Source organism: Pomacea canaliculata, linkage group LG4, assembly GCF_003073045.1.
Source record: "Pomacea canaliculata isolate SZHN2017 linkage group LG4, ASM307304v1, whole genome shotgun sequence".
Classification (NCBI taxonomy): Eukaryota; Metazoa; Mollusca; class Gastropoda; order Architaenioglossa; family Ampullariidae; genus Pomacea; species Pomacea canaliculata.
In genome coordinates this window covers 1,983,460-1,999,837 of record NC_037593.1, presented here as the reverse complement: position 1 = coordinate 1,999,837, position 16,378 = coordinate 1,983,460, and the positions used below count along the sequence as shown (strand labels likewise).

The 16,378-nt window shown below is 43.2% G+C and overlaps 1 protein-coding gene across 2 annotated transcripts; it reads left to right on the top strand.

Moving 5' to 3' along the window:
- The first annotated feature begins 1,839 nt into the window (after positions 1 to 1,839).
- On the top strand, positions 1,840 to 14,809 carry LOC112563060 (mucin-5AC-like). Of its 2 annotated transcripts, XM_025236770.1 has the most exons (12): positions 1,840 to 2,040; positions 2,553 to 3,147; positions 7,471 to 7,524; positions 7,897 to 8,082; positions 8,720 to 8,865; positions 10,520 to 10,612; positions 10,871 to 10,937; positions 11,713 to 11,870; positions 12,480 to 12,696; positions 12,838 to 13,107; positions 13,355 to 13,471; positions 13,794 to 14,809. In XM_025236770.1, exons 2-12 carry the CDS (start codon positions 3,072 to 3,074, stop codon positions 14,708 to 14,710), a joined length of 2,301 nt encoding a protein of 766 aa, XP_025092555.1. In that variant the 5' UTR covers positions 1,840 to 2,040; positions 2,553 to 3,071; the 3' UTR covers positions 14,711 to 14,809. The 2 variants fall into 2 exon arrangements, with proteins under 2 accessions (XP_025092555.1, XP_025092554.1); XM_025236769.1 differs by lacking the exon at positions 1,840 to 2,040 and having other exon boundaries at positions 2,276 to 3,147.
- Positions 14,810 to 16,378: the final 1,569 nt, after the last annotated feature.

Below are 16,378 nucleotides of genomic sequence, written 5' to 3'. Positions count from 1 at the left end.
GCAGATTTCCTCGAATATCTTTTCCACCTCAGTTTTTCCCCTTGGCCCCCATGTAAAGAAGAATAAGCATATCATCACACTTTCATTGATATAGCACCTTATATCTCGGTAAGTGAACATGTGGACATGACAGGGAGCTACTGTATGTTTATCGAGAGCTGGCTTTGTACAGAACAGTCAAGCACACTTTAGAACACTTCATGCATTTTTTTCAAGCATTCTATTGTTCTGGTTTCTGCCTTATTGTGGTTGCACTTTGTATATGTACAGGCGTCTACAATGAAATGTTTTATGTCACCGCCGAACATGTCGGGCAAAATTAATGCATCCTAATCTCAAGCTCAAGTCTCATTTAGAAAATCCTGCTCATGTAGCCTGTGTCCTCACTGGGGTGGACAGGCAGATGGCAAGAGAAAAACAAGGTCATGGGATTCCCCAAAACATCTCCGTGTGGGAGGAAGAGGGGACAAGGTGAGATTCCTGCTGAGGACCTGTTACTCACATTCCCATTGTCCCAAAACGGAACGGAAACTCTTCCTGCTTCTGACGACCTTCTTCGTGAAGACTTGGACAAGAAAACCGACAGTTAGGTATATGGGGAATTTTTAAGCCACCAATCAGCCAAGCAAACAGGTACGACAAATAGAAAATGATGAGACAAGCACAGTTGGGGAATTTATGAAAGACTTGAAGAAAGTATGACTCCTACGCCCGGATTTCCTTTGAGTGGATTGTTCCATTCACTACTTTCTTTTCTTTCTTCTTTTTTTTTTTGATTATAATCTTTACCAATCAGAAAAAGATCGATCTATCACAATTTTTTTTAATCTGCTGAATTTTAAAAAATGGTATTTAAATGGCTCGATCTCATCAAGTTTACATGCATCACAAACACGCTCTTGACTTTGACCTCAGCGCACTGAACATGCACTTTAAGAACGGGAAGGCAGAAAACTAATAATAAGAGATTTGTTGGCAAGATGTCGGCAAGCGGAGATGGTCCTAATGACATAACCGTTTGTAGGCAGAAAATTAAAAAAAAATGGGCATTGAGGGTCATCGTCAACGCCGACCTACCTCCTCGGTGTCATCAGGTACACGACGCAGCTGATGTTTTCTCCATCGCTCTTATCGAGCACCATATCCTGGTGCTAGCCCTTGATAACAAGTGCAAATATAGGCGTGAACTCCCTACAGTTGTTTGTCAACATTTCAGGGCGTTGGGGGACTCCATCCACGTGGCTTCAAATTCCGTCCCCCAATTCATTTATCACTACCTCCTCTTTCTATTCTACTACAGCATTTCAAAGCAGTCTCACTAAATGATTAATGAGTGATATGCAGATATCATCACATAAAAAGAAAGTTTGAAAAAGGAAGGGAGTGGGCGTAAATAATGATAACAACACTGAAACTTATTGTTTGAAGTCCAGCATCCATTATTCTTATCTTTGTGTGTTTTTCTTCTCAGTAATTGCGCTTTGAGCCCGCCTTTTACTGTTGTTGTTGTTGTTGTTGTTGTTGTTGTTGTTGTTGTTGTTGTTGTTGTTGTTGTTGTTGTTGTTGTTGTTGTAACTGACATTTGACGGCATGCTCATGAAGACGATAGATATATAGTGGACCGGAAGTTGCGTATCCCCAAAGAGCCAATCAGAACGCCCTAAGTTACCTTCTCAGCATCATATAACAAGGTGACTGCCGATCTGTTGCAGACTGCATACAAGATGAGAAAGGGTTGTCATGAGCTCAGTAACACTGGGTCAGAAGTCTGTCGAGAACAGAAGAGCTTTGAGAGACACGTCATCAGTCTCTGTCATTGTCCATACGATGAACTGTCCTCAGCTCCAACTTCAAGGGAACAAGTCGTTGGTAGTATTTCATCTTTTGAAAACATCAGACAAAGACAGCATCACCTTCATGGCGACGTCCTGTTGGTGAAGTCCATGGTCAAAGGTGTTTTCTTTTTGTCTGTCGTACAGTGGGACGATTGTGTGAGTGTTCACCTGTAATCAACGGTGGTCACCTGGGACACATTTTAAGGTGAAACGGTGAAAATTGATTTTTTTTTCAGTCTGTGCGTGAGTGCATGTGCCATTGTGAGTGCTCATGTCAATGCTTAACAGAAAGAGAAAGAATGAAATAGACAAATATATATATAAATGCGCGCACAAGCGGGTAGAAAGTGAGAGAAAGAGATAATATGGCTGTATGTGTATGTGTATGTGTATGTGTATGTGTATGTGTATGTGTATGTGTATGTGTATGTGTATGTGTATGTGTATGTGTATGTGTATGTGTATGTGTATGTGTATGTGTATGTGTATGTGTATGTAAGCGTGCTTATGTGTGGGGTGGGCTTATGCTTTTTGTCTATGTTTGCATCTGTGTGAAGCTGTAAGTAAAACTGAGAGAGAGAGAGCTAGAGACAGAGAGAGAGCTAGAGAGAGACAGACAGAGAGAGAGAGAACGATGACGTGTTACTCACCTGAATGCCCCGAGAGCGGGGCTTTATAAGCTCGTCACCTGCGGTCTACCTGTCGTGTACCTGGCAGGGCGGCTGCGCAGCCTGTACGTCCCACTGTCAAAGCGCGAAGATCGCTGCTGCCTAGAGGGTCTGGTGTTGAAGCAGTTGCCAGGCACCCGGTGTGTCCCAGGCTCTCGTCTGCTGGCCACCCGCTCTGCTGGCACTGTGCCTTCGTCTCTTTCTCTGGGACCCGGGCATCAGCCTCCACCGCCTCGTACTCAAGGTATCAGCCACATCAAAGACGACGACGACAACGTGAGAACATAATCTACAGCCACCATCTTCAGACAAAAACAAACCTTTACAATAGCCACGCATATCCTGGTTTCCTCCGTGATCATTAAAACAGGAAGAAAAAACTTTTTAAACTTTTCTGGATATTCATCGCTACAGACATCGAAGTTGTAATAATCTTGAAGCCTTATTTTGGGGAAGCTGAGCACATCGAGTTTCTTCCTTGCTGCAAAATTTAGTCACCTGGTGACAGCTGTGTTCAAGGTGTGCCTCCTCTTCTTTTAACATCGGAAGTTGCTACAGCACCGAAAGGATGGCGCCCGTGGCCGCGGTGCCCATGACCAAGTTGTCGCTCGTATTCATGTTGTCATTGCTGAGAGACGACCCGAGTAAGTACCCAGCACTGTATCCGTCTTTCTCATCTTGCATCTCTCACTCATCTGTCTTACAGACCTTTCTTAAGTGTGACTTACTCCAGAACTGTTTTCCTCTCTTTTGTCTCTGAAAGTTGTCTGAGATAGAAATGACATGAAAAGTTGTGAAGTTTTCTACATGGGTGGGGATTGATGTTTTACGCCGAGCCAGCAATTGAGGCTTTAACGTATTATGACGGCAAAGCAGTCAGCAGTGCAAACAGATGCACATGCAGAGAAAGAACAGTATGCCCAAGACAAGATCTGAACCCAGAACAGCCAACCCTCACTGTATTCGTGACAGTCGCTAACCGTTGCGCCATGGGACCGCCCTCTACATCCTGGATTTTCAAAATAAGAGAGGAGTTGCTGTCTTGAACGGATATTTATAATTTTTAGTTGTTTTGAAATACTTGTTTACTACATCTTAGACCAGGGGTGGGCAAAGTACGGATGCGGCCCGCGGACGTCTTGGGACCTGCCAGTCTGCCAAAAGTGTGAAAGACACTTGTTTTCATTGTTTTCTTCAGCATATGTTAATTTAATTCAAATTTAATTTATCAAGTTCAACAGCCGTAGAAAGTGAAGGCCATTATGTCATCATTTGTTGTTCATTCCATTATCACCAGGTTTGTTTTGTGGCCTGGGATTTTGGTATTTTACCGGCCCGTCGTGTAGCTTACAATTTTTAGACCGGCCCGCAAAAAAGAATATTTTTTCCATCCCTAACTTAGACAATCTTGATATCTTGCTCAACTATAGGAATACACTTTCACACACACACAGGTCGATTACAAATGTTGTGCTGTTAGAATGTTTTATTTGTGCATTATGTAACAACTTTTCTTAGCCACGAGAGGGATTGATCTTGAAGGCTGTAAAAATGTCTCGTGAAAGTAAAGGTTTCGACTGCCTCGGGTCATGACACTCCCGTTTCCTAATTTCTCCCGATTGATGCAACAGGAGACAACCATGATCTGAGTTGTACTCAACTCTCCATGTTCTTTGCCTTCTTGTGCGAATGTTGAAATGTGGCGAACTTAACATTTTCATTGTGTCCAAATGTGTCGAAGTTAAATATTAAAATAGACGGACGCCATGTTCTTCAAGTTCGCGTGTTTATTTCTGAAGCTAATGTGATGTAGTGGAGATGATGATGATTTTCTCAGCTTTTCAAAGCTGATGTTCTCAGAGGACAAAGCTGATGTTCTAAGATTTTCGAGGCTAGGGTTGTTATGTGGGTGACATTAATGTTCTGCTCCCACACTTATGTTCTGACGTGGACAAAACTGTTGCTCTAAGGTTTTCGTAGTTAGTGTTCTTATGTCAATGAACTCAATATTCTGTTTATATATTAGTGTTGTGGTGTGGACTGTTTCCTCTTTTTGATAATCACGGGGGGGATCAGTGAGCTTTGGGTATGGGTTGGAAGCAGAACGCGCGCACTCTGGCTGACGTCACGCGAAGGTCGCAGGTCTCCTCGTTAAAAAGCGGGGTCATAAAGGTCAAAGGGACTGCGAGTTAACTTTTGTCATTTGTTTAAAGCAGATGTGCTAAAAGGATGTCTGTTGTGCAGAGGCAATGACCGAAATGTCCTGAAATATACTTTCTTCGCGGAAACATCTACAATGACTTTAAAGACGAAGGTCGTTATGAAAAACTTCTAATAATAGACAGACTAATTATAGCAGTTACGAGACCGTTGTATGATTGATATGTTGATGACATTAAGTCTTTGTCTAACACTGCATTACCAAGATGGAAAGCAGGAAAGGATAAACCCCACCAACACAATGAGTGATGTCCGGGATAGTTAGTCTTCGTTACTTCTACTGGACAAGGTGTTCGTTAAAATTGTATACGGTAGTTAATAGCTGTTAATCCATAAAAGTATCTAGACATCCATTCATCGCACATTGTTTATTTGTAAATATAACTACATTTAACATCGTCCGAAAGATAATGACATGATACCATTATTATTTAGACTTTACCTGCAATTTCAGATTTTCATTATTACTTCTGTTTTGATTGGTTAAAGTTCAAGTGCAGTCGTTTAAAGTTTCACATTTTCATGATATTTAACAAGCTGTAAATGTCGCCGGAATGTCCCTGAGGTCGGACACAATACAGCATTGTGTTGTATGACAGCTACCGAAGAACTACAGTAGGATGTAGCTCATTGGCTGTTAAAGTAAACTGTATATGCAGCCCAGAAGACAATGGGTCTGGGGAGACCTTTGTGGACATCACAGGACGTTTACCTGACAAAAGCCCAGAAGACAATGGGTGTGATTCAGATTACCTGGAGCTGCACGGCAACTTCCGGGCTGACGTCACTGTGCGCACACAGCAGGCGGAAGCGTTGATGCGGGGCTCGGAGAATAATGGACAGTGAACACCGCGAATTACCTCCGCCATTTATCATTCTTGGTGTCAGCAGGAAGCTCGAGCCGAAAGCTCATCGAGTTGCCTTTTAGTTTACATTTCTTGGTATTCATTGTTTTCTTCTCTCTCTCTCTTTTTTTCTCTCTCTCCGCCTTTCTCTTCTCTCTCTTGCACGACACGCAGCCACACACACACAGAGTATAAATATTAGTCTCCAGGAGTAATTCATTTGAAACCTTTGTCAAGCTGTGCTCATTCGCTGTGTGGTTATTTAACGATATCCACCCACATCCCCACCCCGGTTCAATTTTCGACACTTTTCTGTCACGGTGGCGATAATAATTTTTGGATGATGTAACCAAGCTATTCATCAGTATTCATCATTTTGTATAGCTGTGTCTTCTTGATTCTGCGCCTGTAGCACTTCCTTCGTGAAACCAGTCAAGTACAGATGTGCATTAACTCTAAACACTTTAATCATGTTTGGCAGTTTCATGTCTGCATGTTAGGAGGTTTTCTCGCCTTTCATGTACGGGAGTGGTCATGGTGAGGGACTAAAATTCACACAATAATCGCAGTAAGAAAGAACGATGTCTGAAGCCCTTTCTCGTTGGTCATATGACCACACAAACGATTACCAAAGCACTTCGCGAAAAGGACAGACGAGATTAATTTTCTTCCTCCCTCCTCTCCATCTCCCACAATTTGTTTCTGACGCGCTGCTTGTCAGACCTCGGAGAAAGCTCGGGAAAGATCTGTAATTGTGTCTGTGGTCGCTTGTCTACAGGAGGAAATGCACGAAGGACGTTGGGGAGGTTTGTTGACAGATTGTAGTGAGTTGGAGGTGAGGGGTCGGGGAGATGAAAGAACAATACTGACCTGAATTCATCAGCAATAATCTTTGTCACTAAATGAATGCGGGTGACATTCGGGAGGAAGAGGGTAGAAGGTGGCTGGTGGGATGTTATGTTTATTTATTTATTCGGTCATTTATCCTCTTTCTTCCTGCTTGTCGCAACTGTTACACGAGGCGAGGCCTGACGAGAGGGGTCAGGGGTATGGTGTACCCGGGCTGTGAAGGGGGCCGGCTCACGTGTAAACAACTCTGTGTTCAAGTTGTGATGAGGACCCTAGTGCACTTGTCCTAATGTTTGCAGTCTATATTAAGTTACAATATAAAATGTAAATATTGATAATCGATTTGTAAGCTTATTATTATATCATGGGAAAATAATTTACGATTACAAGGGCCCGGAGGTCGTCTACCCCGGGCCCTGCATGAGGTCACTGCGACTTGCAGCACATCTGGGCAAGATGTTATTTTTGTAAATCAACGCGAAGCAAAACAATTTTTTTCTCTAAAATGAAGACTCGAGGGTTTGTTTATTTGTGTGTTTGTTGTTAAAACCTTCTCCCTTTCATAATTATGTTTGAGATGGAGCTGCGCCCAGTCTGGGGACTACACATATATATTAGAGTATCCCCAGTCGTTAATTATCAGCAACCTTCGTACGCCCACTCATGTCATTCCGTGCTATCTTTTATCTTTTCTGCTGACAGCCTTTTGTGTGTGAGCAAGTGTTGTAAGAACCTCGCACGAGTTTTTGACTTGTGGTCATTTATATCCTAGTCGTGATGAAAAATACTGAATTATTCATCTACTTAGTCTCCTCTATTTTCATCATCGCATTTCTCGCTAGCATAATCGTCATCAATATCATCCCCATTATCTTCCCTCACCACCACCACCCCATCGTCACCGTCCTCCTTAAACTGTATTGGGTTGGTCGGTTGGCTGATCGGTTGGTTGGTTACCTATCCTTGATAAACATATTTGTGTTGATAATTATGATGCGAGTGACAATGACCGCGATCAACAGACTGATAACACGATGATTGGGTCTGTTTCAGTGGTCGACTTGCATTCTGTCACCAAACATCACTGGGCCTACAAAGGTAGTGAAGGTAAGTGTTATGGTCATTACACATTTGTTGATCGCTAGTGCCTTCATTGTACGAAACATTTTCAAATTATAATTATCGGTAGTAGTAGTAGTAACAGCAGCAGAAGAAGTAGTAGTTTTTAAGTCCAACCGACGGTTGAGTAGCAATAAAAAGAGCTTTATTTTTTCGTATTATTTCTTCTCTTTTTTGTCCTTGTTAAAATATATACGCTTTATTGTTAAAGGCGTTTCAGTTTGATACTTATGTCTAATTAACCTCTTATTTATTTAGTCTTATTTTGTTAAGCTTAACTTTGTTTCACGACTCTGAAAGTCTTTTTCTTATTGTTCTCAACATTACGGCCACAAACGTTGACACTATTATTTATGTCAGGGCCGGACAACTGGCCAGTCCACTACCCCAAGTGCAGGGGGGAGCAGCAGTCACCTGTTAACATCGATACCCACTCTTGCTTGTATGACCCGACACTCACTGACTTCACCCTCATCAACTTCAACAGGACCAGCAGCTCCGTCGACGTCGGCTGCAAGCTCAACTTCACCAACAACGGGCACTCAGGTAGATGTCGGCTGCTTGCTTCTCTCCATCTTATCTCCCCTTGTCTTTCTCTGTTCTCTCCCCTTGTCTTTCTCTCTTATCTCCCCTCGTCTTTCTCTCTTCTCTCCCCTCGTCTTTCTCTCTTCTCTCCCCTCATCTTTCTCTCTTCTCTCCCCTCATCTTTCTCTCTCTTTTCTCTCCGTTTTTGACTCTTCTCTCCCCTCACCTTTCTCTCTTCTCTCCCCTCGTCTTTCTCTCTTCTCTCCCCTTGTCTGTCGATCTGTTTTTACTGGCTGGCTGCCTGACTCTTATTCTTCTATTCTCAATTTTTCTGAGGCCCATTCAAGTTTGCGACACAGCCAACTCAATAATTTATTTCATGTTATTTCCTCCCCTCTTCTTACAGTTTAACCAAAGTGCGAAGTTGCTGCTTTCAGAAAACGTAGAATTTTACCTACTGCATATTAATGAATGTATAAACATTTACATAAAAAAAAATTGTAAACTGAAATATGTATTTCCACTGAGAGCATACCTTTCTTCTCCTTTTCTTTGCTTACGTCAACACCTAGCAACATACGTTAGCTTCATACAGTAAGAGAAATAAATAAAAGTTGTTGCTGAACATCACCTTACGAGAGTGCCTACCCTTGTCCAGCCTCAGTCCGGGTGATGAGTGACATGGCGGTGGAGGGCGGGGGACTGGATGGGAGGTATCGCACGGCGGAGTTCCACTTCCACTGGGGGGACATGGATGACGTCGGTTCCGAGCACGCCGTTGATGGTGCGAAATATCCTCTGGAGGTAACGACAGCCAGGAATTTCTCATTCCTTCATTTCTCTATTCTGACTTTCTTACTTGTTTTTCCTTTCCTTTTTTTTTTTCTTTCCTTCCTAATTTTTCCGTAATTCCTTCTTCTTTTGTGTTTTCATTCTTCTTTTCTCAGATTGCTTTTCTGCAGTAAACAACCTCCAATTTTGAACATATGCGTGAACACTACATCACAATTCTGTTACAGGTATATATATAAACTCTATACAGCACTAATTCTGTTACACATACCTGAATCTTACAATGTCTGATTGCTTGATTATTGGATTTTTTACGTATAGACTAAATTAGTTTAAAACATTTCAAATAAAAAAGAAGGAAAGCAGCCCGTCTGTGATGGTGGTAATTTAAATCCCTTTGACCTGGAGGTCTAGTATTTTTGTCAGCTATTTCAGAAACAACAACAATCAAAACTGTTCGCAAATCTATAAATCTCTGCGAATACTCTTTGACTTCGGAGCTTGGTGACTGTGGTATTTGTAAGTGTATGTGTGTCTGGTTATCAGCACGCCACTAACGGTCTGATGCTATCTCGAGTCTCCTTCTGACGCAGCCTGACGCTGGCTGACGTCGGCCAACTCTCGTTAGAACATCAAGGTGCGCCTCACGGGCTCGTCAGCGTCGTCGTTGACAAGTCATTCGTCAGGCGTCAGTGGCATGTCATCAAGAGCAACGACGGTGTGACGCCATGCTGGAGGCCATGCGCCGGAAGCCATCAGATGCCAGAGCCCCTCCCTAGCTGCTTCCCTTGCCCTCCGGAAACTATGAAATCTATTGGGTTTATAGTTTATGGCAAACTAATGGCTTCGTTTTAAGTTACATGCGGGGTTTTAATTATTTTATACGGGCTTGTCCAGAATAACCTTTATACCCTTTTACCTGTAGGGGCGCCCAAAAAAAAGTCTTGGTGGGAAAGTGGCATGAGGACAGAGGGTCACGTGTACTCCCCCCCCCCTTACATCGATTGTCCTGTTCTCCAGCTCATACAACATGTTCTGCACGAAATCGGTCGAGTGATGAGTCTGACATCTGTTGCTCTTGATGTCATGCCTGTCTGTCAACGTGGAGTCCGCTTTTGATATATCCAGAGAAATCAAAGGATCTACATCCAAGTTATTTTTACTTAGTACGATAGTTCTAGCAGCAATATTTTTTATATCGTTTTCATTTATATTCTTCTTGCTTCTCACAGAGGAAAAACTAATTTTAGAAAGCGTTAAACTTGAGCTTGACACCAAGTCATGCAACCTCTTAAACTTTAAAGAGAAGGAGAAACAGATGAATGATCGAGATGCTTCCGCAAAGCGTACTTGGTAATCCCGTGTCGCAGTTTGGTTGTTCGGGTACATGCACCCGTCATAAGGAGAAAACGACATTTTTTTACCCACAATTCCTAATTTCTGTTGTTTTAATGACCCGCTCTCTATTTTCTCTTTTCTCTGCAAAAAAAAAAATAAATAAATAAAGACGATTTCAATAGCTTGCTGCCTATGTTGACGCTGACGTTGGCTTAAAATAAATAAGTTGATATTTACTTTGTTGTTGTTTTGTGCGTGTTCAACAACATTTAGATTGACGGCCGAGTGTAGATAACCTGTGTGATAACAAGCCTTGGTGATGTTGCAGATGCACGTAGTGAGCTACGCGGAGAAGTACGGGACACTGATGAACGCCATGGAGAAGCCGGATGGACTGGCTGTGCTCGGAGTTCTCTTCCATGTAGGTTGATTGTAAGCACCGATCGCTCAGAACCACACACGTGACTAGCAACAGTTCTCTTTTTGCTTTTGTAACCAAGTTCAGCAGCATCAGGAATTCTTCTGCATGTGTATTGTACCTTTTCTTTCTTCTCACTTCTACCGATGCTAACGTGATTCGTGATGTCGAGCGTGTGGTAATAAGCTGACAGTAGAAGTAACCATTCCTTTAATCTTATGTGGCTTCTCCCAAATGATTGCTTATCTCATCTATGTGCAGATTTCGGAGCAAGATAACCCTGCATTCGCGCCTCTGGCAGATACTCTGCAATATATACACAAAGCAGGTGAGGGTTGTGAGCAAACTGTATACATAACAGCAGTTCTTTGGCATTTCTACCGGTGATTTGTTGAGCTCAGTGACGCCTTCTGTACTCTACCTATCGTGACACCGTCTGTCACGTGTTTGTTTTTGCACTTGTCAGCTAGACAATACATGACGTTATTATAGACGTTATTAAATTTATCTCTAGCATGCACCAGCTGACGTGTGAAACTATGCGATGTACGTGTTGATGACGTATGTAGCACGTCATATAGATTGATGGCGTGTGTAGAGCGTCACACGTGTTGATGACGTATGTAGCACGTCATATAGATTGATGGCGTGTGTAGAGCGTCACACGTGTTGATGACGTATGTAGCACGTCATATGGATTGATAGCGTTTGTAGCACTACACACACGTATTAATGACGTCTTAGCACGTCATATAGAGTGATGGCATATGTAGAGCTTCCCAAGTGTTGATGACGTATGTAGCACGTCACATGGATTGATGTAGAATGTAGAACTTCATACATGTTGATGACGTATATAGCACGTCATATAGATTGATGGCGTGTGTAGAGCGTCACACGTGTTGATGACGTATGTAGCACGTCATATAGATTGATGGCGTGTGTAGAGCGTCACACGTGTTGATGACGTATATAGCACGTCATATAGATTGATGGCGAGTGTAGAGCTTCCCAAGTGTTGATGACGTATATATCACGTCACATGGATTAATGGCGTGTGTAGAACTTCACAATGATTGATGAACTATGTCTACGCTGTACAGGCGAGCACCGGACTGTGGACGGCGTACAGTTGCGATCCTTGCTGCCAGAGGACACGTCACGCTTCTGGCGCTACGCCGGAAGTCTGACCACACCCAGGTGCTACGAGAGTGTCACGTGGACTATCTTTGAACAGCCGCAGAAAGTTTCCGTCAAACAGGTGAGTCTCGCGCTCCTTTTGAAAGCCGGCAACAAAGACACGTGACACTTTCATACAGTGCTTTGATGAGACAAACTAAAATAACGGCATTGGGACAGACGCGGAGACAGATCAAAATAATGTCGAGACCTGTAGAGTGGTTTCAATTTGCATCGTGTTTTCCTAACGAGACAAAGCTAACCGCTGTAGCCGAGACTTCCTGGACGCCATCTTGGTAGCTGACGAGATTAGAAACCACCTTTTTATAATGAACCAGCCTTCTTGATAGTCCTTATCTTGATTCTCCACAACTTTAGGCAGTAGGGATTTTTATTAAAGACTTCTTAACTGGGCAAAGTCTCGAACCGAGGTGTTCTAAAGTCCTATGGTAGTAGCAAATGAATTGGAAAACAAGTCTGGATTGACGACATTTTCTCGGGCCTTCAATGAAAGTCAATCAGTAAGGGGATTAGGCTTTGAAGAGGAGATCTGATGACGCCCCTTCAAGAAACGCCATGATAAAACCCCTCCATACGGCTCTAGATTGCTTCGTATTCGGTAGTCTATTTCTGTTTGGAGATGGGGTAGGTGTCGCAGAACTGGTTTGTGCACATTTTTCGTCGTTTTCAGCTGAGCCAGCTGAGGCACCTGCTGCACGAGGAAGGTCACTTTGAGGCCCACGATCACGGGTCCGCTCACAGCGCCAGCGACCAGCCCAACAGCCCCAGTTACCTGGTGAACAACTGGCGCCCTCTGCAGCCCCTGCACAAACGCAGGGTCAGAACCAGTTTTCGAACTCCAGGCCAGTCGCCTGTGACGACCCAGCCAAGAGATAAACCTGAGAAAGGTTAGGAATGTCGAGGGAAGAAGGGCGGGAATGAGTATAAGCAAGACGTGTGTGTTAATTCTATATGGGTAAGCAATGTGTGTTAATACATTTTTCTATTCGACGGTAATTTTCTCAAAAAAGATTTTATGCTTATTACAGGGTCGAATGATATTCTGACTTCCGGTGCAAACGCCCAACCGTCTCCATCTGTCACGGAGAGCATGATGAATGAGTCTCGCAGCTCTTTGAATGTAACCTCCTCTCCTGAGGTCACCACGGCCTCATTAGGCCAGGACACAGCAAGCCAGACGTCAGGACAGACATCAGAGCTGACATCGTTGTCTCATTCCTCTGTTTCATCAACGCCAGTTCCTGCACAGAAGGAGGAGCAGTCAGGTCACGTGACAACCACCGTTGCCAACACTACAGGTAGACATACGTGGTGCTGCTCGAAGGTTTTATCGTTCGGGTACAAAATCCAAACTTTCGGTTTTATTGTCGCCGGTTGTAATGAAGGATGCTATGTGGAATAATTGAGTAGCAAGCCCCCATAAAACATTAACCCTGAACGCCGGACCAGAGGTTAGAACCTGTCTTAAGACATAACCGGGATCCTGTAGATGGAAGCGACTTTTCCACAACAAGAGAGAATGAAATGTAGTTATTGTACTTGCAGGGTCCAGTGTAGCGCCTTCCATCCCGGATACCTCGCCGGAGATGCTGGTAGTTACCTCGCCTGGCAATGATGGTGGTGCAATCGCCGCATCGGCTTCAGCTGCACCCGAGTATAACAGTAGGTTATCATCAGGTTGTCGCTGTCAATGCTGTTATCTCTTCTCTCTTGTTGTTGTCGATGTTTAGAGGTGCTAATGATTGCAAGTGTTACATCATCGTTACATCACATGCTTAAACTAAATGCTAAAAAAAAACCTTGCTTTCTCCATCTTTCTCTTCAAACTAGAGAGACACGAAGCTTTCTAAATGCTGTGAGTTCAGGGAGAATTTTCTGGCAGACTTTAATGTCATGTAAGAAGCAGCAGACATATAAGTGTTTACTAAATCAATGTTTTAGCTGATCTTTAATCACACGCTGGTTTCTTTGCGTTTTCTTCCAGCACTCTCCATTTTCGAAGCACCTCCTGACAAGATCGGAATCCCGCCGTCAGCCCTAAATGACGGCCCTATCAACGCGGCTATGGAGAGGCCCTATCTCCTGTCCAGAGCCAACCACGTCAACGAAGCGAAGCACCCGCAGTCGACCTCGCAAGGTAAACAAGGGGAAGCCCAGACAAACCCTGGCGACTCCCAGAATATACTATCTCCCCCTGCAGCCTCCATCGCAAATGATAGCTCCTCGAGCACGGCAACTACGTCGGTCGTTCCTACTGCGCCATCTGACGAAAAATCGTCGTTGTTGTCGTCAAGAGAGCCGAGGCTGAAAGAACTCTCCCAGCGTCTGAGACAGTTTCTTCCCCAGGAAGGTCGCTACGCCCAGACGACCGTTCAGTTGCAGGAGACGCCATTCGCAGGTCGGTATCGAGGTCCTGTGAACATGGAAACCACTGCCCAGCCTCAGTTTCGACGTCCGCTGCTGTACTCTTCCATCAGAAACATCGACAACAGCCTGTCTCAGCCTCCAGCCACCAATCACCTACTCGCACCTCACCCACAGCAGGGAGGAGGCTGGAGTTTGAACGCCCCTCGTGTAACCGGTCTGCAGTCCGGCCAGACGATGAACCACCTGCTGCAGTCCCTCCGCTCCAGCCTCTACGTCAGGCCCACCCGCTACGGCACGGCGACGGACACGCGGTACGGCACCACTACCCACACCAGCGCCCTGTCGCCACCCGACTTCAGCAGGCTGCTGCACAGGGCCTACCCTGTCTTTTCGCCAGCTGCGCAGGTGTTGGGTGCGCCAGGTGAAGCGACATTCGATGCACCCTTTGTCTTCTTGCATAACTTTGACCAGCCTATGCTGATTCGGAGACGATTTTACGGGGGTTTGAACAGTCAGCCCAACGGATTATACTGAAGCAGTGACAAAGTGACTAGTCTGAAATGCGAGAATCTTTCTTCCACTGAAAAACCATCTTTCTTTTGTTGGTGAGGAAAAAAAGACGACGGAAAGCTCTCCTTCGAGTCTGTTATAATGGGATGCTTGTTTACATTTAGAAATAACGTATGTCTGTGTTCGAGACTGAAAGCCATTTGTTTGATATGTTTGTAAAGAATGAGTCTGTATTCTATTTATTTGTGGACATGGACTGATTATTACCTTGGAGTATTAAAAAGAAACAAAATTAAATTTACATCGTTTACCTTCCATGTATATGTCTATTCATCGCTCCTCAGTTTCCATGTTCCCACTTGCGAACTTTTATTTCTGCAAAGGCCTTTACAGAGAGAAAAAATGTCGGGACCGTTAGGTAGCATCAGTTCAGCTTCTGCTTGCTTTTCAGAAACAAACGGCAGGGATTCCAAGGTGGAGACAAAAGTTGCTTAAAAGCATCCTTTTTGTTTTTGTCGTTTTTGAAACTGATAATTTCTCATTAGAATGTTAGTGAACTGACATTAAATGTCTGCCAAGTCTCATTAGTGTAGAAGTTAGACTTGAACTTTACAGAAATCACACTACTGCCAGTCTATCATTAATGTTGTTTATTGAAACTGGCTACGAAGACACGGAGACGTTCGTGGTGTAGTCGTTATGAGTGGATAAATAATTCAGTGTCAAAGATTCCATTATTTTCCTTCTGTTAGTGCATTTGTTTTTATTATTCTGACAGATCTCTCTGTCTACGTATAATACTTGGAATGTTTTCCATTTCTCTTTTGCAATCGTGATCTGAGATGAGCGCGTGTGTAGCGGAGTCTAGTATTTATTGCACACTGTTTTGGCGATAAATTCATTGCAAAAAAAAAAAAAAAAAAGTTAAAAACCGGCATCTAAGTATATACATTTCTTTAAACTGTTGCACTGTCCTTTACAATTAGCTCTTCAGACGTGTATATTAATACCTGTTGGTGATGAAAGGCTGAGGAACTATTTGCTTTTAGAATCCCCAGAAAATATCCAGCGGCTCCGGTAAATCCTTCTGTAAAGAACTTTGCAGTAAAATAAAATCTTCAACTGGGCTTTTCGTAATCGAGCTTACAAGCAGTTTTTTTTTTTTTTTTTTTGTGACATCACACTACGAAAGGACATCACTAAATGCAATCCCAAAAGGTGGTTTACTTAAAAAAAATCGCAGAAAACAAAAAAGGTCTAACAATATGAAGACTTAATCCATAAAATTGGGGTCCTGTATCATTGTGATATAAAGTAAATGTAAAACATATAAAGACATTTTCAGGGTTTCTTTCTGTCCTTGGGACTACCATCAGTTACCAAGATGTATATTTTTCTTTCAAGAGCTCCCCTCTGCCGCAAACACCATAAAGATACCAGATACCTATGACAATGATACAGCACTACTTATGCTGTATGTTTTTCACATAATTAACAGGGTTATATTCCAAGAAAAAAACAAAAAAGCTTTTTGACTCAAGGCTCCCATCGGACTTGTTATCTGAAAGACTTACAAAACTAAAATATTCTTCTATATATGTTAAAGTATTTTTCCGTCGGTGATGATGTAATTGACGCATCGAAACACACAAAACATGTAAACAACAACATACAGTATTATCATATGTATCT